The 27,698-nt window shown below is 41.8% G+C and overlaps 1 protein-coding gene and 1 long non-coding RNA gene across 3 annotated transcripts in view; one reads left to right on the forward strand and one right to left on the reverse strand.

Moving 5' to 3' along the window:
- Positions 1-24,106, forward strand: part of DCBLD1 (discoidin, CUB and LCCL domain containing 1) — a 53,391-nt gene extending 29,285 nt beyond the window's left edge. The window contains exons 3-15 of one of the 2 annotated variants that reach the window (XM_072965781.1): positions 1,785-1,919; positions 3,279-3,330; positions 6,952-7,024; positions 9,732-9,865; positions 14,035-14,075; positions 15,044-15,259; positions 15,656-15,780; positions 16,186-16,345; positions 16,434-16,541; positions 18,474-18,558; positions 18,790-18,839; positions 19,833-19,952; positions 22,046-24,106. In XM_072965781.1, the coding sequence (XP_072821882.1) occupies positions 1,785-1,919; positions 3,279-3,330; positions 6,952-7,024; positions 9,732-9,865; positions 14,035-14,075; positions 15,044-15,259; positions 15,656-15,780; positions 16,186-16,345; positions 16,434-16,541; positions 18,474-18,558; positions 18,790-18,839; positions 19,833-19,952; positions 22,046-22,557 (1,811 nt within the window). In that variant the 3' untranslated portion in view covers positions 22,558-24,106. Of the gene's footprint in view, positions 1-1,784; positions 1,920-3,278; positions 3,331-6,951; positions 7,025-9,731; positions 9,866-14,034; positions 14,076-15,043; positions 15,260-15,655; positions 15,781-16,185; positions 16,346-16,433; positions 16,542-18,473; positions 18,559-18,789; positions 18,840-19,242; positions 19,796-19,832; positions 19,953-22,045 lie in introns of those variants that run through there. The other variant, XM_072965782.1, reaches the window with a different exon arrangement.
- On the reverse strand, positions 16,339-22,056 carry LOC140697705 (uncharacterized). Its single transcript, XR_012074954.1, has 3 exons — positions 21,850-22,056; positions 17,847-18,586; positions 16,339-16,484 (listed from the first exon to the last, which is right to left on the reverse strand). It is a non-coding gene; the product is annotated as an uncharacterized lncRNA (long non-coding RNA).
- Positions 24,107-27,698: the final 3,592 nt, after the last annotated feature.

A 27,698-nucleotide genomic window follows, 5' to 3' on the forward strand; every position in this document is an offset into this window, starting at 1 on the left:
GTATGTTTCTGGATGCTTGTCCATTTCTGCTCGGTAGTTTAATTTGTTGATGTATAATTGTTTGTTGTATTCTGTTACGATTTTTTGTATTTCTGCAGTGTCAGTTGTTATTTCTCCTCTTTTTTTTTCTTATTTTGTTTCTTTGGGTCCTCTCTTTTTTCTTCTGGGTCAACCTGTCTAAAGGTTTATTGATTTTGTTTCTCCTTTAAAAAAACCAGCTTTTGGTTTTATTGATTTTTTTCTATTTTTTAATCTCTATTTTAACCTATTTCTTCCCTGATCTTTATTATTTCTTTCCTTCTGCTGACTTTAGGATTTGTTTTTTCTTTTTTTCCTAATTTTTTAAGGTGGTAGGTTGAATTGTTTGTTTGAGGTTTTTTTTTTGTTTGTTTGTTTGTTTTTGAAGGAAAGCTTGTATCACTATGACCTTCCCTCTCAGGACTGCTTTTGCTGCATCCTATAGATTTTGTGTTTTCATTGCCATTTGTTTTGAGGCATTTTTAAATTTCCTCTTTGATTTAATCATTGCCCCATTGGTTCTTTAGTAGCATGTTGTTTAGCCTCCATTTAATTGTTCTTTTTCTCGTTTTCCTTTTTTTTGGTTGATTTCTAGTTTCATGCCACTGTGAAAAGCAGAAAAGATGCTTGATAATGATTTCTATCTTAAATTTGTTGAAGCTTGTTTTGTGTTCGAGTATGTAGTCTATCCTAGAGAATGTTCCATGTGCGCTCGAAAAGAATGTGTATTCTGGGGGGGGGGTTTCTGGAAGGGGATGTAAATGTCCTGAAAATATTAGTTAAGTCTGACTCTTATTTTGTGTCATTTAGGATATCTGTTTCCTTACTGATTTTCTGTCTTGAAGATCTGTCCATTGATGTCAATGGGATTTTAAAAGTCTCCTAATATTATTGTATTCCCATAAGTTTCTCCCTTTATGTCTGTATTAGTGTTTGTTTTGTATATTTAGATTCTGTGAGTTTCTTTGAACAAATTTAAGAATCTCCTAGATTATCATTTTTGTGAAAGCATTTTATTTACTACCTGTCTTAGTCTCCTCAGGCTGCTGTAACAAAATATCATAGACTGGATAGCTTATGAACAACAGATATTTATTTTGCACAGTCTGGAGTCTGGGAAGTCCAAGATCATGGTGCTGGCAGTTATGGTGTGGTGGCTGGTGAGAACCCACTTCATGATTCATAGCCATCTCTCTGTGTCTTCACATGCTGGAAGGAGCAAGCAAGCTTTCTGGGGCCTCCTTTACAAAAGCACTAATCCCATTCATGAGGGCTCTGCCCTTGTGAAACTAAGTACCTCCTTAAGGCCCCAATTCCTAATACCAGGACGTTGGACATTAGGATTTTAGCATGAATTTGAGGGGGGACACCAACATTTAGACCATACTTTAAGCATATTTAGGAGGCCCCTAAAATACCACTTTTGTAATAACATTTTCTTTACTACTTAATGTGTTTGGTTTTTTGTTAGTTTTCTCTTTATGGAACTGAATCTATCTCTTAGGTTCTTTACAGTTAACTAGTTTCAACCTATGCTTATCTAGGGTCAGCCACTTCCCTCACCTTGGTTTGTCTGTATAAACAGGTTCACAATCAGTCACTAATTCTCAGTCTCAGTTTTAAGCAAAATTTCAATTGATTAAAGATTATAATCTTATGTATGTGTTGTCTGGTAAATTTGATCTTTAAGGGGAAAAAAAGCCATATACTAATTCTTTGTACCAGTCTGAATTTTAAAATGTGCCTCAAGTGTGCTTTGTTTGTAGGTCCGTATTGTGGGAGTATGACTGTTCCCAAAGAACTTTTGCTGAACACCAATGAAGTAACTGTTCGCTTTGAGAGTGGATCCCACATTTCTGGGCGGGGTTTTTTGCTGACCTATGCCAGCAGCGACCATCCAGGTATAGCAGAAGAACCAACACAAATCTATAAACCTTTATCTGTCTTAGAATTCCTTTTGTTAGTCACCATTTCTGGACAGAATGGTGACCTCAGATACAGAATTAAGATGTGAGGGAACAGGAATGCAGTGTCTTTGTAAGTAGTTATGTCTGAACTGCTGAATTGAGCACTTTCATAGCACATATTAGATTGATCAGCTGACTTATGTGGGAGAGAGTTGGTCTCATTTCCTAGAAACTTTGGATTGCATATCTTTGGGCCTAACCTTCTGACCTTTCTAAGGTCTGGCTATTCTTTGGTGCTCCCCTGCAAACCCTTTCTTAGCCTTGGGGACAAGCCTTTTAAGCAGTGACACCCCCCACCCTTCATACACACCAGTGCACCAGCATGGGAGGCATGCAAGTGTGAGGATGATAAAGTCATGTCACAGGGGGCCCTAACCAGTGAGCTGACACATGAGCAGGAGAGAAGGGGAGCATGAACACTGATGAGAAAGGAAAGCATGACCTCACGCCTGGGCCTCGTAACCCAAAGTAATTACCGTGTTTCCCAGAGTCTGTCCAGGGTCACAGATGTGCCCACAGTTCCTGCTCTCCATCTCCTCTAGCAGAAATACTCTGGGAAGAGGGTACCCCATTCGTTTCCCACCCAGTCAATCAGATCTGACCAATCCTAGCAGGCCCCAGCATGGCCAGTGCTCACCATATGTTTCTCCCTAAGAACTGTTGAAAAGATCAAGGAAAAGAAAGAACTTCTGCAGCAAGTGTGGAAACTATGCTAAGTCAATCTAAAAGCATCAAAACCTACAGTGTCTTATAGTCTCCATTGCTGGGTATTGGTTCGATTTTACAAATTACTCCATAGAGCACACTCCTTGTAAGTCCTTGGTCTTCACTGGTCAAAGCTGATAGGCTATCTGTAGTTTCCCTAAACCCTGGCTTTGTGGTCACACAGATGTCACTAGCTAAACTGTTAAAATGTTCCTGAACCATCTCTGTGAACCACATTGTGCTATTGAAATTGTTTTCCTTTTGCCAGGGGAGGTTATACACTTGACCTTTGGAGGTATGTGATAACAGTAATTAACCAGTGTTGGTTTTTTTGTTGGAAATAGATTCTGTTACCATTCACTGGAGAAATGCTGAAAAACCATCAGTGATGGTAGAAAAGAAAAATCAAGGGAACTGATGAAATCCTGGAGATGGTGTCTCAGTCATTTATTTTTAAACAGAAGAGTTCAGATAACTAGATAATAAATAAATGCTTTCACAGAACTGGGTGTTATTTTAAATCTTTAGGGCACAAGTGTCCTAACTTCCATACATTCTGCTAATTGCAATTATCTTTATTTATGACAGATTTAATAACGTGTTTGGAACGAGCTAATCATTATTTGGACACAGAATACAGGTAAATACAGGGGTCCTCGCTGTGCAGCTGTCATTTGTTGCTGAACATTTTGTTTTCCTTGACATTAAACTGGAGAAAGTACCTAATTTGTGTTTAATTTAATTTTTAAAATAATCATCTATGTAGAACATAGATGTAGAACTAATAAGGAGTATTTGAAATGGTTTCTTATACAGCAGAGGTCAGCAAGCTTTTTCTGGCAAAGGCCAGATAGTAAATATTTTATGTTTTGCAGGCAATGCGGTCTCTTTGGCATCTGTTCAGACAGCTTCTGTTGCCTTTGTAGCACAAAAGCAGCCATAGACAACGTGTCTGTGCATGAATGAGGATGTCTGTGTTCCACTAAAACTTTATTTATAAAAAAAAAAAGTGCAGGCTGGATTTGGCACATGGGTCATAGTTTGCTGACCCCAGAGTTCTCTAGTACCACTGAGCCAAGATGGAGTCTAGAGTGCATTTTTTACCTGACCAGCATTTGGAAGTGACTTTTGTAATTCTGGAGGGGGTTCATTTTTTCTTTCCCACAAAAAGAAACCTACTGAGAATAGGAGATGAAAATTTTCATCCCAACTTTACTTTCACTGGAAAGGAAAAATTACTTAATCTTGTTGATGTACATTTTCTTATCTCTAAAGTAAAAGGGTCTGGGGGAGTTTCTCAGCCTTGGCACGGTTGATATTTTGCATGGATGACTTCTGTTGTGAGGAGCTGTTCTGCACATTGTGGACATTTAGCAGCATCCCTGGCCTAGGTATTCTGTGTGCCATTTATGATAAGTCTCTCTAGACATTTCCAAATGTCTCCTGATGGGCAGAAGTCACCCCTAGTTGAGAACCATTGGCCTAGAAGCCATTGTCAACAAAAACACGAACAACAACGCTAACTCTTCAGAATGTTTTCTTAGCACCAGGTACAGCTGGCTGGATTTAGCATATAGATAGCTCATGTGAATGTTCCAATATGCCGACAAGGCGGGTTCTCTTACACCCCCAAAACAGAGGCACGAAGCAGTTAAGTAACTGGCTTAGGGCTACACAATAAGTAACTTCCCCAAAAGTCAAGCTCAAGAGTCCATGGTCCTAACCATCTGACTACTAATCAATGAGATTCTTTTATATGCAGAATCAACTTCATTGTTTCCTAATATGAAGTCTAGCACATAAAAGACAAAAATGAAAATGACAAATAATTAAATGTTGCCCTTAAAGTTGTCATTCATCCAGTACACATGCTCACCAACATCTTCCCTCCAGCCATACGGGTACAATCCCTGTGGTGACAGGGCCTCTGGGCATCAGCAGTCATTTCCTATCCTCTTAAAGAAAGGGACACATTCACCTCTACAGTGTGATGTTGCGGTGCCAGGTCACCTAAGCTGTAGTCCAGCTGTTCTGTAGTGTCCGTTATAGATAAGGTGTGATGGCTAGTATAGGTCAGTAATCCTTCACCCATGACTGTGAAATGTAGAAAGTTTTAAAAGTCAGAAGATTTTTGTAACTCATTTGGTGGCAGTACCTGATTAATGTGACCTTAAATTCATCTGACAGCAAAAATTGGACTCAATTAAACATGAGGCTGTTCTGACTTCATATATATTTCACTCAATATGACTATCCATGGATTCAATACAGAGATATTACTGTTTTGATTAATATTTGCAGACCTCACTGGAGTCTTGCATCATATGGATCATTGGCACTGTTTGACTTTTCTAAAACTCCCCAAATCCGGAATTCTGAAATACACCTGGCTCTAAGGATTAGGATAAGAAGCTGTAAACCTGTAATAGGATTCTTGTCATTTTTATTTCTTAATTCCTTGATGTTTTGCTGCAGTGCTGGATTCCCTTAGGTCAATGGGGGAGAATTATGAAACCTTTATTTGGGTAGTTTTGATAATTAGATGTTGTTACACATCTAATATGCTGAGTTAGCAGGAGGAAACTGAGAGGAAATAACATAAAAGCAGCTGCTATTTTGGAATCTGTTTGGGCTGGTACATTCTTCTTAAACAAACCAAGTGAACATGATTGTAATGTGGCATACATAGAAGCAAGGGCATATGGCATTCCTCTTCAAAGCTGTCAATGTTCATATAGTATTTTGAGTTTCCTTTTGCATGTTTTTGGTAGATGTATAGCTGTCCCTCAGAGCCTACTGATATGTTGACCCTGATGGAAACAGATGAGGAAACTGAATTTAAAAGGAATGATATGGTTACATGGCTAGTTAGGTAGTAACAGAGCCGAGGTCACTGCACCTAAGCCCCTTCGGCCGAACCATATGCCAAGACATCTTTCTGGGAAGTTTCTTGAAAAATGACTCTGAAGTAAATGGAATCCTAATTTTAAATATACCTCTTTTAGTCAAACTCATAAAAACAAAGTAGAAAAGTAGTTGCCAGAGGCTGGGGGTTAGGGGTGATAGGGAGAGGTTGATAAAAGGGTATAAACTTTCAGCTGTAACGTGAATAAGGTCTGAAGATCTAATGTATAACATGGTGACTATTGCTGATAACACCATATTGTATAATTGAAATTTGCTAAGAGAGTAGAACTTAAATGTTCTCACCAAAAATATATGTGTGTGTGTGTGTGTGTGTATACATATATGCATATACTCGTGTGTGTGTGTGTGTGTGTGTGTGTGGTGATGGCTGTGTTAGTTAATTAGACGGGAGGAATCCTTTCACGGTGTGTGCATATATCAAACCATCACAGTGTATCCTTTTTATTTGTCAGTTATACACCAATAAAGCTAAAATATATATATACCCTTTTTCTTCTGATTGTAAAAGTAATTTATAACTAATGTAGACCATCACTATCCAAGACTAGCCACATGTGGCTCTCAGGCACTTAAACCTGGCTAATTCAAATTGAGATGTGCTGTCAGTATAAAACAGACTGCAGATTTTGAAGATTTACTATTGAAAAAAAAAGACTGGAAGTATCTTGATAATTTTTTCTGTTCATTACTTGTGGAAATGATAAAATTTGAATCTATTGAGTTAAATAGATTATATTACCGATATTAATTTTCCCTGTTTCTTTTCACGTTTTTAATATGGCTACTAAATATTTAAATTTGCATGTCTGGTTTCCATTATGTTCTAATAGGATAATGCCTGTAGAATGAATCCACATTTACAGAGTTAAATAACACAGAAAGTGAAGGTTCCTCAAAATCCTGCACTCAGAGAATCCAGAGATAGTCCTCCTTGTTTCCTTCTTGGCACAGAAAACATAGGTGGTTGTTTTATATATTTTACACATTTCTTTTTATAAAAACAAGATTAAGTTATATAGTGTTTAGAAACTTTACCTTTTTTCTTGAAAACATTTCTTGGACATCTTAAAATCAATTAAGATGCATTAGGGAAGCTCATTGTTTAATAGAGATTGTAATGAATCCTTATATAAAGCAAATAGTTTTTGTGTTAAACTAGCCTTCAGATTAACATTTTAGATTAATCTGTTTTTACAAATCAGGCTTCTGACTTATTATTTAAAAGAAGATATCTCTGCATGCTGTATGGAGGAGAGAAAATACTTTTATGTATAATTTGTTTTAACTTAAGCACAACTTAATAAAATATAAACTCTCTATTTTCTTTTCCCAGCAAGTTCTGCCCAGCGGGTTGTAGAGACATAGCAGGAGATATTTCTGGGAATGTGGTGGATGGATATAGAGATGTAAGTAACTAAGGGCAATTTTACGGCAGGGAGGGAATTAAAAAGAGTTAGTGCCTGTGGCTCTGCCTAAATTCATTACAAAGTAAAGTCAAGTAAGATATAAAACTTGGTAGATAGATGCACAGTTCTCTCTGTCCTGAGAATAAATGAAATAATACATATAAAGCCCAGCGTTACTCATGCATTGGTTCCTATTTTTAGCATTTCCAGTTAAGCATTCTGTAAGTGAAAGGGTTAAACAGAACCCTTTATTATACCCGAAGGGTATAATTCCATCCAGTTTCTATGAGAGATCACCCTTTTTCTTATAATTAATTTCTTTATTTTAATACTCCAATTGATTCATATAGTACAGGCAAGGACATGAACATTTTATGCCACAGAACAGAGACACTGTATCTGGGGCCAGTTAAGCCATTTGCCCTGCTCTTGTATATTACTTCCCTCCCTCTTTGCACCCCAATTTCTTATGCCTATTGAGACTCTCTGGATATTCCCGGAGAAAAATTAATTCACAAGAAATCATTTTCTGAAGTTTATGTCTTATATCCAGATACACAGTCCTTCATTTCTTACTGTTTACAGATTTCTATCCTGGAAATCTGATACCTGATTTTTTTAAATTTACATTGCTATTTAAAATAGTCAGGTTTATAATTTATAGAATCAGCTCAAGTTATTAGAAATGTGGAAATCTGTCTAGTGGTGGAACTTCTGTAAGAGTTACTGATACGTGTCTTTATGCATGGGGAAAACATACAGCTTTTAGGGGATTGAGCACTTATCTCCAGCAGGAGGGGAAAAACTTGGCTTTAATTTTGCTTTTAGCACATCCTGATTCTGGGAGCAGCAGATTTTGTGATTTTGCTGTTTGTTTCCTTTTTCATGCATTGTTTTGATTTACAGGATTGACATGTGGTAGGTATTGATTTGGCCTGTCAACTATTTGAATCATAAAATGATTTACCATACCTCAGTTTGAAAATACACTTGGCACAGACTGAAGTCCTAAATGACTTCAGGAAATTAACTAAAAGAAATAAGAAGTTGAGGTATAGTTTTTCCCCCTGGCAATATGAAGTTTTAATTTATTATTTTGTAATGTGTAAGAAACGTATGAATTATGTACAATAAGAAAAATAGTATCATTTTCTTCCCTTTCTTTCATTGTTTATCTTGCCTCCTCTTGACAGAGTTGTCTTTTTCAGGGTAACAGGGTAACAGGTGAGTGGTGTCCCGCATGGTAGATCTGAGTACTTAATCGGCAAGTGCTAGCAAACAAGTTTCCTATTTGGTGCAAAAACTGGCTTTACATCGTTTGCTTTTAGATTGATTTTACCTGGAGCGAAAATTTGTATTTAGAAAGCTAACCTCTTCAAAGAGGTCTGAATAGTGTCTTCTTTGTATACATTGATATGGTGGGTGTATTCGATACCTATTGCTACACATTACCAAAAACTTAGAAGCTTAAAACAACTTATGTTTTATCTCTCACTTTCTGTGGGTCAGGGGTTTGAGCTTGGCTTAGCTGAGTTCTCTGCTTCAGGAACACTCACAAGGGTGCATTCGAGGTGACACAAAGGTGTCAGTAGGGCTGCAGTTTCATCTGAGGCTTGCCTGGGGAAGGAACTGCTTCTAAGCTTATGTGATGGTGTTGGCAGCATTTGATTGTTCAAAGGGGTGGTGAAGGATGTGCCCCCTGCTGGTTTCCCTGGTAACCAATGAGCCAGCCAGACCTCAGTTCTCCCATAACTGCTAACCTCCCCTGCCCCTGGGAGAAGACGTCTGCCACACGCAGTGGAGTGTTGCTCTAGGACCTTGCTTTAGATGTGTAAAATTCCCCACCCATTAGACCCTAAAATATTCATGAGGTATTGTGAATTAAAGGCAGACAGTACATATGGTGTGCTCCTGGTTGAGGGTGCATACACCCTCAAAAAGCCAGAGGCAAATACGTTATATTGGTGAGTGATTGTCTCCAAGTGACGACAATGTGATTTTATGTTTTTCACATTTTCCAAAATTTCTATAATGAATGTATATTACTTCTCTAAAGAAAATGCTGTCATCATGGTAATTATGAAGACTATAGCAGCACTGAAGCAATTCATAGGATAGTGTCAACTGCTTAACAAATCACCTCAAAATTTAGTGGCTTGAACTGACAGCCGTGTTCCCTGCTGATGAGTTTGTGGGTCAGCAGTTTGGGCTGGTTGGTTCTTAAGCTCCCTTTGCCCAGAAATATTCCTGTAGCTCTACTCATGTGGCAGATCATTCGGGGCCCGAGTCTAAGGGGCCTCACCGACATGTGTGGCGGTTGGCAGGGCCACGTTACCTGCAGCAGAACAAAGCAAGCGACAGGGTCCTGTTCAGAGTCGGTGTGGGAGGTGACTGCACAGGGCACGGCCACCATAGGCGTTATTCACTGGGAGCCATGAATACAGTAAATTACCTCCCTTCTTTCCTACCTAATGGAAAGTTCCTAAGTTAGTCCACATAAATATGGTGACTCTGATATTCTTCTCAAATAGTTACACAATAATTTTCTTCCAAAGTTGTCTACTTTTTATTTAAATGAATTATAATTGAGCTATGTCATGGGTCCAGCAGGGATCCTGACCACAAGTTGTAACAAAGTGGAAAACTCCCACTGTAGTTCAGATGTGTTGATGAGTAATTTCTAAGCGATGATGTTGCTGTGTTTCAGACCTCTTTATTGTGCAAAGCCGCCATCCATGCGGGAATAATTGCAGATGAAGTGGGTGGTCAGATCAGCGTGCTTCTGCAGAAAGGGATAAGTCGCTATGAAGGAATCCTGGCCAATGGTGTGCTCTCAAGGGAGTAAGTACTTTGCCTTTTGTTCTGAGTGGAAGGTAACCCTGCAGGCATAATTAATCAGCTCACAATTTTGAAAGAGCTGCAGGCCTGTGATACCAAGGGTTTGTCAACTGGGGAAAATATGTATGAGTGCTTAGAGCGGCATTTATGGTGTCAATGTGGAAGACAAATGTAGCAGTAAAAAAGCTCACTGGTTATGCTGGCAAGTTAAGTTAAAATGGCGCACGTCTGAAGTAGAGGGCAGAAGAGTATTCTGCTCTCAGGTGTGTCAGTGGGAGGGAGTATAAAGGCTTATTCCTCTTAAGTGTTTCCAGTTTCTATAAATTACTGGTTATCGCCAATATTACCAAAGATACTAAAGGAGACAAGGGACTGAAACCCAGGCAGAACCACTGAACTCCCTGGAGGATCCCTAGGCACAATCTCTTAAAGATGAGTAATAGTTGGGAAGTGAAAAAATATGGCTTTTGTTGACATTGTTAACGTCTCTCTTTGGTGTTATCCTCTGATCTTTTAGCTTCATAAGAAAAATGTCACTTACTTTAAACGTTTCGGCCTCAACTTTTATCGCTTTCAGGTTTCCTCAGCTTCTAGAGTAGAAAACTAGAGCTGTTAGAACTAAATATAGACCAGCCTTGGGCTCCAGATGGCCACCCCTATAAACAGGCAGCTTGGAATGGTCCAGAGGGAAACTCCCCTGGGATGGGTGGACCTAGTGAGGGAACAGGGTTCCTCCAGCCACACTGTGGGGTTGGTTCCAGGATCCCCCAGATATGAAAATCCGTAGATGCTCAAGTCCCTTATATAAAATGGCATAATATTTACATATAACTAGGCACATCCTCCTGTGTACTTTAAATCATCTCTAGATTATTTATAACACCTAATACAATGTATGTGCTGTGTAAAGAGTTGTAAATACATGTAATTAGTTGCTAGCATGAGGCAAATTCAAATTTGCTTTTTGGAGCCTTCTGGAATTTTTTTTCTGAATATTTTCACTTCATGATTGGTTGAATCTGGGGATGTAGAACCTGTGGATATGGCCAACTGTAGACACACACATATGTACTGTATATAAATAACATTTTATATTATATATCACATATGAATTTTATATATGCACACACATATGTGTATTCATTTTTTCACTTATGTATTTGCCTCAGATTCTGAAACATTAGAAGTTATAATTAAGTTTTGGAAATTAAAATGTATATCCTGATTTATAGTAAACGTGATTACTTTATGCACAGTAAGCTTTACATGTCTGCTTGACTTTGACCTGCGAGGATCCGTTCCTCTATGTCTTCTGTGGCTTGCTCCACTGATGCTCTGGTGCTGTCTGAGGAAGGCAACGAGCTGCGGCCTGGACTTGCTGGCTGCTGCTGTCTCCAAATAGAAACGAAGAACTGGCCTTTGGCTTTAAATCTGTTTGTTGGAGTCGCTTGCCTATGTCTGTATATATTTGAATGCTTCTTTTGTCAAAAAATAGGACAGTAAAAAATTTTAACTTGTACTGTTTTGATTTTATCTAATTTTGAAGAAAAATTCTTTAATCTATTGAATAGAAGTAGACATAGTGTTCTCAATTACTTCTGCTACATCAACTGGACTTAAAACGTAGGAAGTCACTTTATCTCATTTGATATTACACTTTGCTTCAAAAATAAGAGTCTGGAAATCTAAACTATTAATGAATTAGGAAGAGTTTTGCTCCACATCCCATACAGTTGTTTGAACAGACTGTCCGGTTTTTATTTGGGTGGGAGTCGCCAGACAGCCCAGAATTACAGCCAGGCCCCTTCTCCCTTCTGGCTCGGTGGGTTGGGCTGTCGGCCTGCAGCGAGCTGTGCGCTCTGTCTCTTCCCCTCGCCTCCACTCCCGGATCTTCAGGGAGCAGCTGTTTTGACCTGTGCTGTTTTGCTGTGCGGGAAGCACTGTACATGCGGTCATTGAACTTCTGTTCCCACACATCATTGTTTGGCGTTCAGGAAGAAACACAGAAGGAAGCGCAGCCTCTGAGGAAGATGGGGTCCCTAAAGTAAATATCTCGGTTCTTCTGGGATTCATCCCGGGTCGGGTCACTTCCTGGATCTGAGGAGACCAGAATGGAATCAGGAAGAGCGACTGACCTCACGCAGAGGATGATGGCTCAGACCATCTGCAGGGAAGGCTTTTCTGTTTGTTTATATCAGATTATTCCTGATCACTTCTACAGTCCCTCGGGAAGGCTGACAATTCCTGGATCTGGTTGAATTCATTCACTCTAATGTGTGAATGCCCTAGAACCCCATTCTCCCTAGGGCGTTTTCATTTTTTAAAGAGGAAGCTTTTCTGTCTACAGAGTTCTTCCTAGGTGGCTGTATTTAGTCAGTTTGACTGGGTGAAATGGAAAAGCATATTCCAGCTGATACTAGAGGAAAGCCAGGCAGAGGGATCTTGGAAGCAGAGCCGTGCCCGGCATCTTCTTCTCAGGGTTAACTCCAAAGCTAACCTTCTTTTCATAACTTCTCTTTTTCAACAGCAACAAAATAAACATTTTAATGTTTTGTGCCACTGACAGAACATTTATGTGATCCGGGTTGCAGCAGTATTATTTGGGCTTATCTGGGCCAAATGTCACTAATACTTAGTGCAGGAACAGTAGAGAAAATGGAAAAGTCAGTCAAAGAGTGGCTTTAAATAAATGGTAACAAAAATTTAAATCTGAATTGCAACAACATGCACCTTTTTTCAAAGGTTAGGAGAGCTGGGTCCTCACCCCAGCTTGGCAGCTGACCGGGAACCAAGGAAAGCGCACCTGCGTTTCCTCCTGTGCGAAGTGACTGGTGCCTGCGTTATATTTGGCACAGATTATAACAGAACCTTTAAATGGAAAACCAGGCTGATGAAATCTCTGCCTGAGAGTGGACGAAGAATATGAAAGAGAAACTCCATTCCAGAGGCTTTGACTACCTGCTACTTCTTAAAAACAAAAAAAACCAAAACCCCCACAAAACCTTTGATGTGAAGGTGCTTGTACTCCTGTCCAGACTATCTTGGGGCTCTTGTGGATTTCACATTTCAGTACTCTCTGTCAGTTATTATCACCCAGCATTCGGAGTTAATCATTTACAATAGGAAGCAGCATTCTCAGATTGTAAAATGATTGACCATGAGTGACAGCTACCTTTTTTTGTTCACCTCTGGTATCTAACATAGTATAACGCACATAAGATTAATTCTTGAGGATTCCAAGTTTTCTATTTGTGCCGTGTATTGTTGCACCATTGCGTTGGTGAGGAATTTACAAGAAGGTAAATGTGACCTTAGGCCTTAGGGATCTCTCCTCTGCAGAAGGGGACAACAGCAGGACAAGGCTGATTTGATAAGCTTACCCAGGAGAGTGATACAAGCCGTGGAACCGGAGGGTCCAGAGGCCCGGGGCGCATGCCACATGAACAGGGCTGCCTTGCTGTGGTGAAGGCCCAGTTCAGGACCGGTCAGTGAGGCGCTGAGTTTTCTCTGGCTGCACCTTGTCATCCAGGAGCAGGCGCTGCTTCACGGCCTGGCATGGCCACTGCAGTAGGTAGGACTGTGACCAGAGAGAGACTGGGCTGAGGCTGTCCCCCGAGCCATGCTGCGGGGGCAGAAGCCCTCAGGGAAGGAGTGGCCACGTCTGGAGAGGAGGCAGCTAGCAAATGGCAAGCTCATTCTTCTAACAGTGGCAGGGTCTCCGTGTCTGTTGACGACCAGCAGGGCGCCGTGGGGTGACTGCTGGAGTAAAGGGAATGTCCAGGGCCGTCATCCTGTCTGCCTCCATCACCACATCTTAGTTAGCTGGGATTTAAGGGCGATCCAGAGACTGTGGATGTGCACAGTGCTTCCCATCACAGCGTGGCGTGGTGTGTGCTGATGGAAGCAGCACAGGAGTTTGATTCAGAAGCAGTGTCTCAAGAGTCCTGGCCACTTGTACCTGTATGAACTTAGGAAAGTCACTTACCTTTGATGGGCCCAAGTTTCTTGGTCTGTGAAATACCAGTAACCTGAGAGAACAACTGTGGCCTTGCCGGGGGCTGCGAGGACTGCACGAGGTGTGGGGAGGCCTGGAGCCCCTGCTGTAGTGGTGTGTCCGTCATTAAGATCCAGTTAAGCAACTCACCTCCTCGTCTTTGTGTTTATTATTTCAGTGGTTCCCTGTCAGACAAGCGATTTCTGTTTACCTCCAATGGTAAGGATCACGCTTTGCTTGAAAATTTGGTATTTTAAAATCTTCAGGGGTAGTTTATTCTTCCATACCCCTCAGATGATAATCGTTTAAAGGATTATTTCTTCTTTTTCCCTCAGGTCACATAGCACCAAGTATGCTGTGACTTAAAAATACATAAGGCAAGAGACCCAATTAGCATTAAACGGCAAATATTTTTCTTTAGAGTTTCTCTCAAGACTTTTGCCAAAAATGAAAATTTGAAATGACATTTATTTTAAGATAAATTCCTTTACGTTAGATTTTAACAGGAAAAAAAAAGCTTTTAAATTGTACTATTTGATTTATATCTGGAATGACATTATTGAAAATGAATATATAGAATGAAGGCTTTTTAGCCCCTCCATCATGGAATATATTCTGTGTAAATATTTTCCCTCACATATAAAATAGTTCAAGGAGAATAATATGGACTTGTCTTCTTGGCCATTATTGCCACCTCCACCTGGTCTTGGATGTGGTGTAGTTAAGCTCTCAGGGGTGATGTTGGGTACAACTTACTGATCTTCAGAGCACCTGATGGACTGCTCTTCAAGGGTACAGAGAGTGGAGTCCCCTTTGATCAAGGAAGAGGAACCTCAGCATTTTAAACCTTTAAAACACTTTGTGCTTTGTTGAAATCAGGGTGAATTTAGGGGGTTAGAAAGGAGAATCTACACGGGGACAGAGAGATGTCACTAATAGGGGTTATAGGTCCAATAAGAAGAAAAGCAGCAACAGTTTCAAGACACCACAGTACCAATGGGTGAAATACAAGTCTGGATCATTCACAAACTAGTAATTAAACAGTAGATTCAGTATCAGAATGGAAGTAAATCACTTGAATAATTCTGGGTGGAGCAGGGTACTTGGGTTTTTTTTGCTTCTTTTTTTTGCTTTTTTGCTTTCATTTTGTGTCTACATTTGAAATATTTTCCTGCCCTTTTTTCTAGGTTGTAACAGATCCCTGAGTTTGGAACCTGACAGGCAAATCAGAGCTTCTTCTTCTTGGGAGTGGACCAATGAGGCTGGAGACCAGGTTCGTTGGTCTCCTGGCCAAGCCCGACTTCAGGACCAAGGCCCGTCGTGGGCTTCAGGGGACAGGAGCAAGAACCACAAACAGCGAGAGTGGCTCAGGATAGATTTGGGAGAGAAAAAGAAAATAACAGGTAGTGACACAGTGCAGTTTCACAAAACAAAATGACCTGCAGTTGAAATTATATTTTCGATTTGTCTAGGTGTCCCTACCTCAAAGTTCTCCATGTCTTGTTGAAAAGTAAGAAATCTTCACATTGTCTCTGTGGGAGGAGCCTGTGTGCAGGTTGTAAATATGGATGTATGGATTAGAAAGCTGATACCTCGGTGCTGAACCCTTTTTATGGCATGTTGTCAGTGTGAAAACACTCATCTATGATCCAGTTTTTAAATGCAAATAAGAAAAGTAGGCCTGTAAAATGATTTGAAATTTCAAATGAAGGGGGAAAAAAAAGAAACCTGAAATTGCAATACATGCTATAGATAACATATTTTTAAAACTAACCCATAAATAATATTTTTTTTACAAGGAATTAGGACCACAGGATCCACACAGTCAAATTTCAACTTTTACGTAAAGAGTTTTGTAATGAACTTCAGAAACAATGACTCCAAGTGGAAGACCTATAAAGGAATTGTGAATAATGAAGAAAAGGTAAGAGACACTGTGGAGGAAAGAACTGAGTAGGAGAGTGGACCTCCAAATGTCTTCATCAATGTGTTTCCAGAAAACTGATGCACAGCGCCCCCTCGGGTTACTTAGCCTTTGATTGCAAAGCCTCATGTCAACAGCAAGCATGTCAATAAAAATACAGCAGACAGAGAATCCTGGCTTTGATTTTCCTATAACCAGGTTTATACTTTATGAATTTTGAACATGTAAATGTATAAGGTATTCGAGTAATAAATATTAAAAATACATTTATTTTTTCAGAGTATAAAATAATTTGCATATTAATTTTATAAAATTTGGAATGATTAGGTATATGAATAAGAAGATAAAAATCGTAAGACCTAGAAATGAATGGAATCTCCAGGTAAGAGTTACTTGTTTCGACAGGTGTTTCAGGGCAACTTGAATTTCCGGGACCCTGTGCGGAACAATTTCATCCCTCCCATTGTGGCCAGATATGTGCGAGTTATCCCCCAGACATGGCACCAGAGGATAGCCTTGAAAGTGGAGCTCATTGGCTGCCAGATTACACCAAGTGAGACTCAGGGTGAGTCAGTGAGTTACTGGATTCTGGTCGTCTCCTTCCCCAAGGTGGTGTTACTAACGTGGTTTTTCCAATCTCTCTTCTCTCTCAGGGAATGACTCATTGGTGTGGCGCAAAACAAGTCCAAATATCGTTGGTTCAACTAAAAGAGAAGATGAGACAATCTCAAAACCCACCCCCTCTGAAGAAATGCCAGAAGGTAGAGCAGTTATCATTTTGTGGATTCTTAAGGAATATAACTGGTACTCTATCTAGTAATACAGTAGCTTTAACAAAATTTTTTTTCCTCTGTCACATAAATGTCTTGGGGCAGTTGGTCCACAGGTATCTGCACATGAATGAAGTAACCAATATTCACACTACTCACTGAAATATTTTAAGTAGAAAAAGATTGGAAGTAAATGTATGTGCCCTTCCAACTAAGGAAATCTTTTATGGAAAAATAACACTTCCACACCATGAAATATATAGCCATAAAAAAGAGCATGTTAGTAATATAGGAAGTCCTCTGAGATATACTGACAACTTAAAATAATAAGCACGGTACAGAACAGTCTATATAGTGCTTTACCACATGTGTGAAAGCGGGGAATATCTGGGAAAACATCAAGAAACATGATTTCACTTCCTGTGGAGAAGGAACAGAAGTAGAAGGGAGACATTACATTCCAGACCTTTCTATACTTAAAAAATTTTTTTAAATTGAAGTATAGTTGATCTACAATGTTGTACTAGTTTCAGGTGTACAGCAGAGTGATTCAGTTATATATACACACACACATATTCTTTTTCAGATTCTCTTCCATTACAGGTTATTACAAGATACTGAATATAGTTCCCTGTGCTCTACAGTGGGTCCTTGTCATTTATCTGTTTTATATATAGTAGCATGTACCTGTTAATCCCAAACTCCTAAATTATTCCTCCCTGGCTTTTTCTACTTTTTGAATTTTGAACATGTAAATGTATAATCTATTCAAGTAATAAATATTAAAAATATATTTATTGTTTCAGAATATAAAATAATCTGCTTATTAATTTTATAAAATTTGGAAAGATTAGATGTATAAATAAGAAAATAAAAATCATAAATCAGCATCCACAGATAATCAGCATATTCCACTCTATGCAGTCAACCATAGGTATAACTTTTAGACAAAATGGTAGCACACCATGTATTTTGTTCTGTAGCAGACACTTTTCACTTGACACTGTATTATGAGCATTTTCCAATGCTTTGAAATAGTTGAAAAACATATCTTTATAGTATTTTTTCATATGGACATACCATCATTTAGTTAACCATTCCCATATTATTGGATGTTTAAGTTGTTATATTTTTCCCAAATTTCTACTCTTATGAGTAACACCACCGTTATCTGCATAAATTTGGTTCCCTTCTAAGTTTCTTATCCTCCCTTTCATGAACTACAATTTCTACTTCTGATCACTCCTTTATTTTCTTCCCAGGGAACACAGAAAAGGGTGAAGAACAAACATTTACCTTTTAGTTTTCATAGTTTCTACAAGCTTGGGGCCTCTTCAGTGGCTGTTTTAGTGACCTTCCTCCTTAAAAAAGACAGTTGTAGGAAGACGCGCTCTGGTGTTTCACGCAGCAGAGTGGAAATGCTGCTGAGATCATCAGGCTGCATTTCCTTTCAGCCCACAGTTCCCAAGCTCTGGTTCCCAGAGCCTCTGTTACTACACAGGTCCAAACTCGCCCACTGTCTGGGGGAACTGGTTGCTTAAGCCAAACTAAGAGCTCTCCTGTGCTTATTAAATCATCCACCTGCCTGAATAGCTCCTGGCTTGTGGCCCAGCTATACACCTTCCCCCTCAATTTTGATTTTGGGAATCTAATATGGTCCAAGCAACAAACTTAGAGTGAATGTTAATCCCAAGTAACACTGGAAGGTGCCTTTGGGGGAAAAAAAAGACAAATTTTATTTTCCTAAACTTTAGCCAGGGTTTTGAATCCTTTTTCCCTTTCAATATCGGTAAATGCCAAGCATGCATTCTTTTCCTTGTATGTTAAACTGTTGAAGCTCTTTCAAATCATGTTCAGTTTTAGATCGTAAGATTCGGTTGCCGTTCATTTCTGTTGTAACGTGGTGGTTTTTCCCCTTCTTAGGAATAAGCATCACAACTCTTGTTATTCCACTGGTGCTCCTCGCCCTGCTGATGGCTGCAGTGGGAATCTTCGCGGTCCTTAGAAGGTATGTGACTTCACATTAAAAATTTTTTCTTTAATTATGTAAACAATCAGAAAACCAAAAGTTTACTCTTCCGTTGTTCATGTGTAGAAAAGCAACATTACTTCTTCTATGATAAAATGTTAACTTACATTTTAAAAACAAGTTGGCTAGAGGTAGAAAGTATCAAGTATTATTTTATGAACAGTAATTACCCTCTAGAAGCCTTTTCAGTGGGATTTTTTGTCTTGATAGGAGGAAGAAGAAAGGAAATACTTATGGATCAGCAAAGATTCAGAAAACAGGTTGGTTGAAAACTCTACGGTTTTGTTCTGTCTTTGAGGAAGAGACAGGATCTGCTGATGAAAAGGACCTAACCATGCTTTTAATCAGCAGATCCTCATTAAAACCCTTACATGGCTAAAGAAATAAGAGCTAATGGCTCAAAGTAGGGGATAGGGTATAGCTCAATTGGTAGAGTGCTTGCTTAGCATGCACAGAGTCCTGGGTTCAATCTCCAGTACCTCCATCAAAAACAAACAAATAAATAAACCTAATGGTCTAAGTAGACTAATGGCTCTAAGCCTATAAGGAAGGAATATATTATATCATATCTCATTAATTCAGATTTTCATAGCCAGTTTACTTTTATTTTTGTTCAACATCTTATCATTTGAAAACTTTTTTTTTCGGACAACTGGCATTTAGGTCACCACCCTGCCTGTCATCAAGGAGAAGTTAGAAAAGCCCCATCTGTGAACTGAACATTGTCCAGCACTCTCTGGTATCTGCAGGCCTCTACTGGACTCTTCTGTCTGAAAGAGTGGGGGAAGGACTAGCTGGGCAGGTTTCAGAGAATCCATAGGACACAGGATGGCCAAGCAACAAGTCATCTGTGGTCCAGAGAGAGGTCAGCAGTTCAGGATTCCTGAGAATCTCAAGGTCAACTTGCGACTCCACTTCCATAGGCTCTAAACAGCCAGCTGTGTTGACTCCTCAAGGTCACAGATGCCGGGTCAGTGCAGATTAGGGAAAACTGTGGCCAGGTGGTCTAACCTAGGGGTAATCTGGGACCTGCGGGCTACACAAATACATTTTCAGGCCCAGCACAAAGCGTGGTGTTTGCTGTTGTAATGACCTCAGCATGCTGTTTCCACCACACACAGCTGAAGAGCTGTGGTTGTGCATTTATCTCGCTCGGGGGCCAAGGCAGCCTGCCCTCTGCCTTAACGAGGAACACATCCTGGAGTATGTGTGTTCCGAGGTATGTATGGGTTTGTTTCTTGTCTTTATTCCAGACTGTTGGAAGCAAATCAAATATCCTTTTGCTAGGCATCAGTCAGCTGAGTTTACCATCAGCTACAATAATGAAAAGGAGGTATCACAAAAGCTGGATCTCATCACAAGTGACATGGCAGGTAAGTACCAAGCCTCTGACAGGGCTGTTAGCCAGGAGGGGCTGCGTACGGGGGAAGGGCTCTTACGTACCTGCAGGGGCCATAATGACTCTCATAGCAATGGTCCTGCAATGTCACTGAAACCTGAAAGCCCTTAATTAAACTTAAGATGAATTAAGTACAGCTCCTGCCCTTGAGGAAGAGGAGGTAGGAGATGAAGGAATCAGAATGGCCTCAGTGTCCCAGCCAAGCCATTGTCTAGAGCCAGGCTTCCCAACTATTTGTGAGGAAGGATCCATTTTTTGCTTTAAAAAAAAAAAGTTCTAATACATCAAGGACTAATATTTTTATAAATTAGTAGTAGTAATGACATTTTTTAAAAGACATACAAAATACATAGCTCTAATTTTTTAATTAGACTCAAAAGACATAAAACTACTCTCTCAAATTACTGTTTCTGAACACTTGCTCCCCGTCTGGGCACTTCTCTCTTTGCAGACCTGTCACAAACAGTTCTCAGACGCGTAGGCGCCCACAGGCCACACGCTGAGTAGCGCGGCTCTAGCTTCTTGCTACTCACAGTGTGTTCTGAGGACCAGCAGCCGCACCCAGGAGCTTGCTACAAGTGCGGGCTTTCAGGCCGTGCCCTAGGCCTAGGAACCAGCAGTTCCCAGGCGCTGTGTCAGAAAGGTGCCAGTGGAAAGGCTGCTTGACCTGCTTCAGGGGCAGAAGGGAGCAACCCTCCAACCAAAATCCATCTCCTTGTTCCTTTCCCAGGACGGTGCTCGCTCTGCCGTGGGGGTGAAGCGAGGAGAGGGAGGAGCCCTGGCCTGTCCTCTGCTTCCTACTCTTCTTCAGCTGCTAGTGCAGCTTCTCCCAGCAGAGCCCTTCCTTTCACATCTGTCTGCTCTGCCGCTCACGCCCAGACTTCCCTCCCCATGCCCAAGAAGTCCGTCCTTCTTGCCTGCTGGACCTCATCGCCTGCAAGTGTTATCAGTTCCTCAGAGGATCCAAAACTACACCCAGTGTTCCCAACCCTCCCCACATGTGCTCCGTGCACTTTTTCCAAGTGGCTTCTGACTGGCTGTCCCATTTTTCAGGGCTTAAGACCTGAAGCATCCTCTTTCCTCCCACCATATATACATCTTTGGTGAAAAATTCCCCTGATACCTGTCCCCAAAGAGTGGCCCTTTCAAAGCTGCTGCCAGTCGCCTAATTTGTGACTTCTATGTTTCATTTCTCAGCTTTTTGTTTTTTCCCCACCTTTTCCTCTTCAGCCTCCCTCCAGAGTTACCTCTAACTTTGCCACCAGTCTCTTATTTAGAATCCTCGGGAGGTTTCTACAGAATTAAACCATACTTTCTAGCAAAGCACTCAGTGCCATCCATGATCTAGCATATGGATGACAGCTCACACTTGGGACATGTGTTCAAATTCTAGCCCCAATGGCTATGCGCTGTGTGATGTTGGAAAAATTACTTAATCTCTTTCTGCTTCAGTTTTCCATTTGTAAAGTAGAATAATAGTCCCAACCTCGTAGTGGTCGGCCCCGCGACCGACGTAGTGGTATTTTGTGTGTGTGGAGAACTTAATTGATATCTTAATATCATAGAGTAATGGCTGGCACCAAGTAAGAACTCAGTAAACGTGAGCTTTATCATTACCATCACCATTATCACTAGCCCCCACCTATAACTTTGGTCTTTGTATCCTATTAAGTTACTCCATGTTGCTCATCCTCTAGCCCACATCACGGTCTATGTTCATGGTCAGTGGGTTCAATCACTTCTCCCTTTCCTCACAGTATTACCTCCACCTCCAAAATTAGGCATTTCAAGAGCCTGTTTAAGAGCTCTGTGAAGTATTTTCTCTTATACTCCTAGAGGTGGTTAAAGCTAACCTCCGCCGCTCTCAGTACCTTTCGGCCTTGGAGGCTTCCTGAAGCAGGTGTGAGGTTGTGTAAGCCCGCAAATGCGGCATTCGCGCCTTTGACATCTCGGTCTTTCTCTTCCTGCCTGGTACACGGCAGGCACTCGGCAGAGCTCCCGCTCTACAGACAGCCGTTTTGTGGCTGGGTCGGAAGGGTGCTCAAACGTCTGCCCTTTGGATTTCAGATTACCAGCAGCCTCTCATGATCGGCACCGGGACGGTCACCAGGAAGGGCTCCACCTTCCGGCCGATGGACACGGAGGCGGACGAGGCGGGGCGGGGCGCCGAGGCCGGCGGCCACTACGACTGCCCCCTCCGGGCGGGCCGCCACGAGTACGCCCTGCCCTTGACCCACGCCGAGCCGGAGTACGCCACGCCCATCGTGGAGCGGCACCTGGCGCGCGCGCACACCTTCTCGGAGCGGAGCGGCTACCGCGTGCCGGGGCCCAGGCCGGCGCACAAACATTCCCTCTCGTCCGGCGGCTTCGCCCCGGCCGCCGGCTACCAGCTGCCGCACGGCCCCGCGCCCGCGGACCCGGGCTACGACCAGCCCAAGGGCGGCGGCGCCTTGGCCGCAGAGCGCGCCGATCCCGACTACCAGAAGCCCCAGGCCGGCCCCGCGACCGACGCTGCCTACTCGGCCCCCAGGGACTGCCTCAGACCCCTCAACCAGACGGCCATGACCGCTCTGCTGTGACACAATGTGAAAGCAACCTGCTGTGGTACTGAGCGCCAGGCTGCGTGCCGCACTGGAAGGAGGGCGATGCGCGCGCGTGTGTGTGCGTGTGTGTACGTGTACGCGATTTCATAGGATCCTGTGGTGGAGTCGCAGAGACCGCCTCTCACACTGTTTACAGAGTTGTGCAGCTGGTTTTGTTCTGAGCCTTAGGGCCAGCGTCTGTTTGTTTTTGCTGGGCTAGAAAAATGAAAATTTTCAGATGGCATTTTCATTTCTCTAACTGTGATACTGAGCTGCTTCGGTGTAAAATGTGCAATCTGTACAGAGTTGTATTTAACAAGAATTAAAGTAACTTAAGTTTGCTTTAGCAGATTTTAGTTCTGCACAGAGGTTAAGTGCCAGAATGCAGCTGTTGGAAAAACGTATATAATAGTATGTTTGCTTTTTAAATATATTTTATCTGATACTGTGTTAGCAGCAGGTCTGTTTAAATTTAATCTTGCTATTATGGCTCATTTCCTTTCCTTTGATATGGAGACCTAAAAGCATTGTTAACATTCTTCTCCTGGAAAGAATGAAATTACTTGAAGCATGAAAAGCACACCAGGGTGGTTGTTAGCAATTATGATTGTAGATTAAAAAGAACAAACAAACAGAACACAACCACCACAGTAGCTGCCTGTTCCTTAGACTCCACTTCAGGTGGGAGTGTGCAGTGGCCCACCAGGGCCTGCAAGGAGCAGGAGGTCTCTGTGGCCTGCGGGCACCTCCCTGCCCTCGGCCTAAGGGACCTGGCTCTCTGAGCAGCTGGCCTTCATCATACTTTGCTTCTTGCTCACCTCTGGCCTGGCAGATACTATACGGCTTTCATTTCACATGCAAATTTGCCTTTTCAAACTGTCTGTAAAGCGAGATGCTGAGACTTATAGCAACCAAAACTGCTTTCTCAACAAACTGAATGAAGGTGGCACAGCAATTACGCTCTGAATTACTGTGTCAGATGCTCTTGTACCGCAGAGTAAAAATACTGCTGAGGTCAGATGCCCACACTTTCTCATGACTTTCTTCAGAAATAGCACATTGTACTCTGAAACACAAAAAAGTTATTTGAAGTGTGTTCTTACAAAAGTGACCGAGGCCAAATCTACATAGAGCTTTTCTACTGAGCTGGCTGGAAACAACATTTTTTAAGAAAAAAATTTCCCTTAAGTATGTATCTATAAGTCCAGATTAGCCCAGACCTTAGCTGTACCTCATGTTCAGTGCTTTTTATCTGAGTCTGCTTTGTGAGTTCACTGTAGGGGGGGACTTAACCTTTTGCCAAAGAGGAAAGTATATGCTTGTTTAATAGAAAATGTGGACCAAAAACTCCTTTCCCTAAAAAAATGTATTATAATCCTTTTTGTATGACTACGACTTTCTGTGAAACATGTAGATATTGAAATAGTCAGGGTGCTGGATGGTCACGGCAGACCATCTGTGGTTACTGTGGAGGCTAAACCATTTACCTTGTGGAGTTTACATTGTTTTCTATGCATACTAATTGTAATAAACTCTGCCAAACCAATGTGCCCCTGACTCTCATTGGTGTCCTGCCTGCTGGAAGCTCAGGCTCCATAAAAGGGCAAGTGGTACAGTGGAAAGAGCATGGGCTTGGAGTCGGACAGGTGGTGGTTCCAGACCCAGATCTGCCACACAGTAGCTGCGGAGTCTCGGGCCAGTTATTGTGGAAATAAAGAAAGACCAAGTGGGAACAAGTGGAGGCTATTCAGACTTGTTAAGCAGGGAAGTCGGCCACCATCACTTGCATTTTGGCAGAGAGAGACTCAAAGGCAGCAGAGCAGTGGGAACGCTTTGTGGTGGGGAAAAGGGAGGCCTTCAGGTATGCCCTGCAGGGAGGCTGGTGGCTGGGGAAGCGGTAGGATGGATTAACCAGAAGCGGGTCATCCTCTGTATTTGGTCTGAGGTGCACATGTGGCTCCTCTGGTTGGTCCTACGTTGGAAGTGGGGACAAAAATTAGGGAAGCTGTGGGTTGTTAATCAAATCCCAGCCATCTGAGGTGGACTGTTTCAGGCGTTCTAGTTTGGCTTCCTGGTTGTTACCAGAAATAGTGGTCTGACTTCCTACAAATCCGACTTAACATTAGGCTGGTTACTGTGGACAATGAGTTAGTTTCCTATGCTTATTGCTATAGGTTGCCGGGCAGAGTTCTGTTTTTATTTACAGATCTATTTGTATATTCAGTTCGTCATTATATAACCCTGAGCCTCAGTTTCCTCTCATGTAAAAAGGATGTGAGTGTGTCTTCCTCCAGGACTTACAGATAACAATTAACTGGGAAACACTTGGGCTGCATGTAATTTTTGCATTAAAATGCTCGTCCATAAGAACAGACTTGGACAGTCCGTAAGAACAGACTTCTTTACGGGAGAGCTGTGTCCATCTATCACATTATTCTCCGTATTCATGATCTCATCATGACAGAAAGAGGCAAACAGGTCTTGGCGTCAGAACACCGCTTCCTCAGGATGGCCTCACTGTGTGGCCCAGAATGGGTGAGTGGAAACGTCTGCTCCACCCAACTGAGCCAAGCCTAAACTAGAGAATAAGAGCAGAAAAATACTTTTTCATTGTTTTGCAACATTAGCATATATGAAGAGGTGAGAATGAGACAATTTTGTTTTTTCCTATGTTATCATATCCTAGTGGGAGGCAAAGATTGGATTCTGTCACTTCTTTCAACTGTGGCAGAAACACATCTGCTCTGACAAACGACTCCACTGACCACAGAGGCTGCTGAAACTGGGTTCTATCACTTATTTACACTTGCACTAATATTTACAATCAGCCTAGAAAACATCTAGAAAGGATGCTAGAGGTTTTCCTGTGTTGTTTACACTGCTTTAGATTCTTAGCAGAAATCAAAATCACATAGTATAGGCACAACTGTAGACACCACAGATAGCCTTGCATGAACCACCACCACACAGCCTTGCATAAATATACACATCAGTTCAGCAATCCAAGTGCAGCCACCAGCTGGACCTCACTACTCTCAAAATGCTTCTCTTGCATTCATTCATGCCCCAAATAGTTATTAAGGTTCTGAGAGCAATGCTTACCCTGTACTTAATCCAGTCGAGAGAGCGCATGCCTAGGCTCTCGCCAGGATCTGGGAGGAGCTGAGTCCCACGAACGAACGAGAAGCGAGGGTTGAATACAGTGCTGCCAGTGGTTCCTGTCCATAAACACAGCCCATCCAGTCACCCAGTGCCCTCTCTGAACCCACACTGCTGTGTTCCTGGCCCACTACGGATTGCTCATCTCCCACCTCGGGTCTCTCTCCCAGCCTCTCCCTGGTCTGGGAATAACTTCCCCTAGAGGCTTTAAAGATTTTCACTCTGCCTGTGATACTCTGCAATCTTACTATTTTGTGTTTGGCTGTGACTGCAACTGTATTCCCTTGGGACTTGTGCTTCTAGACTTAGGATTCATCTTTATTAACGATGAAAAGCTCCTTCTTTCCAGTACCACTTGCCTCTTTGCTGTTTTCTTTATTCGCTCCTTCTGGAATTCCACTGGATGCTCATTGGACTTTCTCGTTCTCTCCCCCATGTCTCTTCATCTCTTACTCTCCATCTTTATCATTCTGTGCTGCCTTCTGGGTAAACTCCTGAAAGACAACATGTCATAGTGGTTGAGTTCACTGAGTGCACAGACTTCAGATTGCCTGGACAACGAACCGTAACTTCTGTGCCTGTTTCCTTGCTTGTTACCTGGGGGAGAAAAGACTCTCCCCCACCTATGGCTTGTTGTGAAGATTAAATGAAGCTTTTAGTGCACTGTCTGGCCCACGAGAAGCATTGTATGATTACATATTATATGCCAGTTTACAAATTCCCAATTCTGCTGTCTAACCTGCTGTTTAATTTAGTCACTGAGGTTTTAATGTCAATTAAAAAAAAACTTCTGGAAGGTCTACTGATTATTTTTCAAACCCACCCTTTCCTACACTGTCTTGGTATTTTCTTTGGCTTTGATTCCTACTTTCAAATCATTTAAAACTTACTGATTTTATCTTCTTTTTCTGTTATCTTCATCTCAGTAAAAGCGAAAGCCTGCACAACGATTTATAAGGCTCTGTCAATGATGTCCAGTAGAACTTTCGCAAGAATGGACATATTCTCCGAGCTGCTCAATAGGGAAGCCATTGGCACGTGTGGCTGTTGAGCACTTGAACTGTGGCTGGAGTGACTGAAGATAGATTTTTCACTTTGTGGGATTTTCATTTATTTAAATGTAGATAGCCACGTGTGGCCACTGTGTGGACAGGGCGAGTCCGTGGTCTGCACCCCCCTCTTGCTGTGCTCCCTCTGACCTCGTCTCCCACTTCTCCCCATTTGGTTCACCCCACTCCAGCCACGCGGGGCTCCCGCTGTCACCCGCACGTGCCAGGGGCACACTTTGCACTTGCTGCCCTCCCTTCCCAGAAAGCTCCCCGCTAGACATCGGCACAGCTTGCTTTCACCTCTGTCAAGCCTGCACTGCAGCGCACCCTCCATGAGCTCTCCCTTCCTCTCCCTGTCTAAAAAGGGCAGATTTCTCCAGGACACTTTCCACTCCTTTCCTTCTTTACTCTTCTCCTCAGCGTGAATCTCTGTCTATTCCAGCACACATTTTTCTTTGTTTTCTTGCTTATTATCTGACTCTCCAACTAGACCATATTCCCCAAGGGAAATGATTTTTGTCTGTTTTTGTCTCCTGTGTTTTCCCAGCATCTAGAACAGTGTTCTAGAAGTATTTGCTCGGTGAATGAACAGGTAGAAAACCTCGAGAATTGTCTGCGCCTTGTGTGCTTTCGGATGTTTGCCTGTGAGCCCTCCCTCAGCAGGGCTTGTTCCTCCTTGTGAAGACTTCGTGATAATGTCCTTTCTGAAGGGTTTGCATTTATAGTATCTGTCGGGCACACCAGGTAGGGTTGCCAGATAAAATACAGGATACAATACTGAAATTGAGTATCAGATAAATAACAAATCATTTTTTAGTTTACCTACGTTCTGAGAAATGGGACAGATTTATACTAAAAAAGTACTCATGTCATGTAATTTTTATTTGCTAAATCTGGCATTCCCACCACCAGGAGTATCACCCACCCTGT

This window comes from Vicugna pacos, chromosome 8, assembly GCF_048564905.1.
Source record: "Vicugna pacos chromosome 8, VicPac4, whole genome shotgun sequence".
Classification (NCBI taxonomy): domain Eukaryota; kingdom Metazoa; phylum Chordata; class Mammalia; order Artiodactyla; family Camelidae; genus Vicugna; species Vicugna pacos.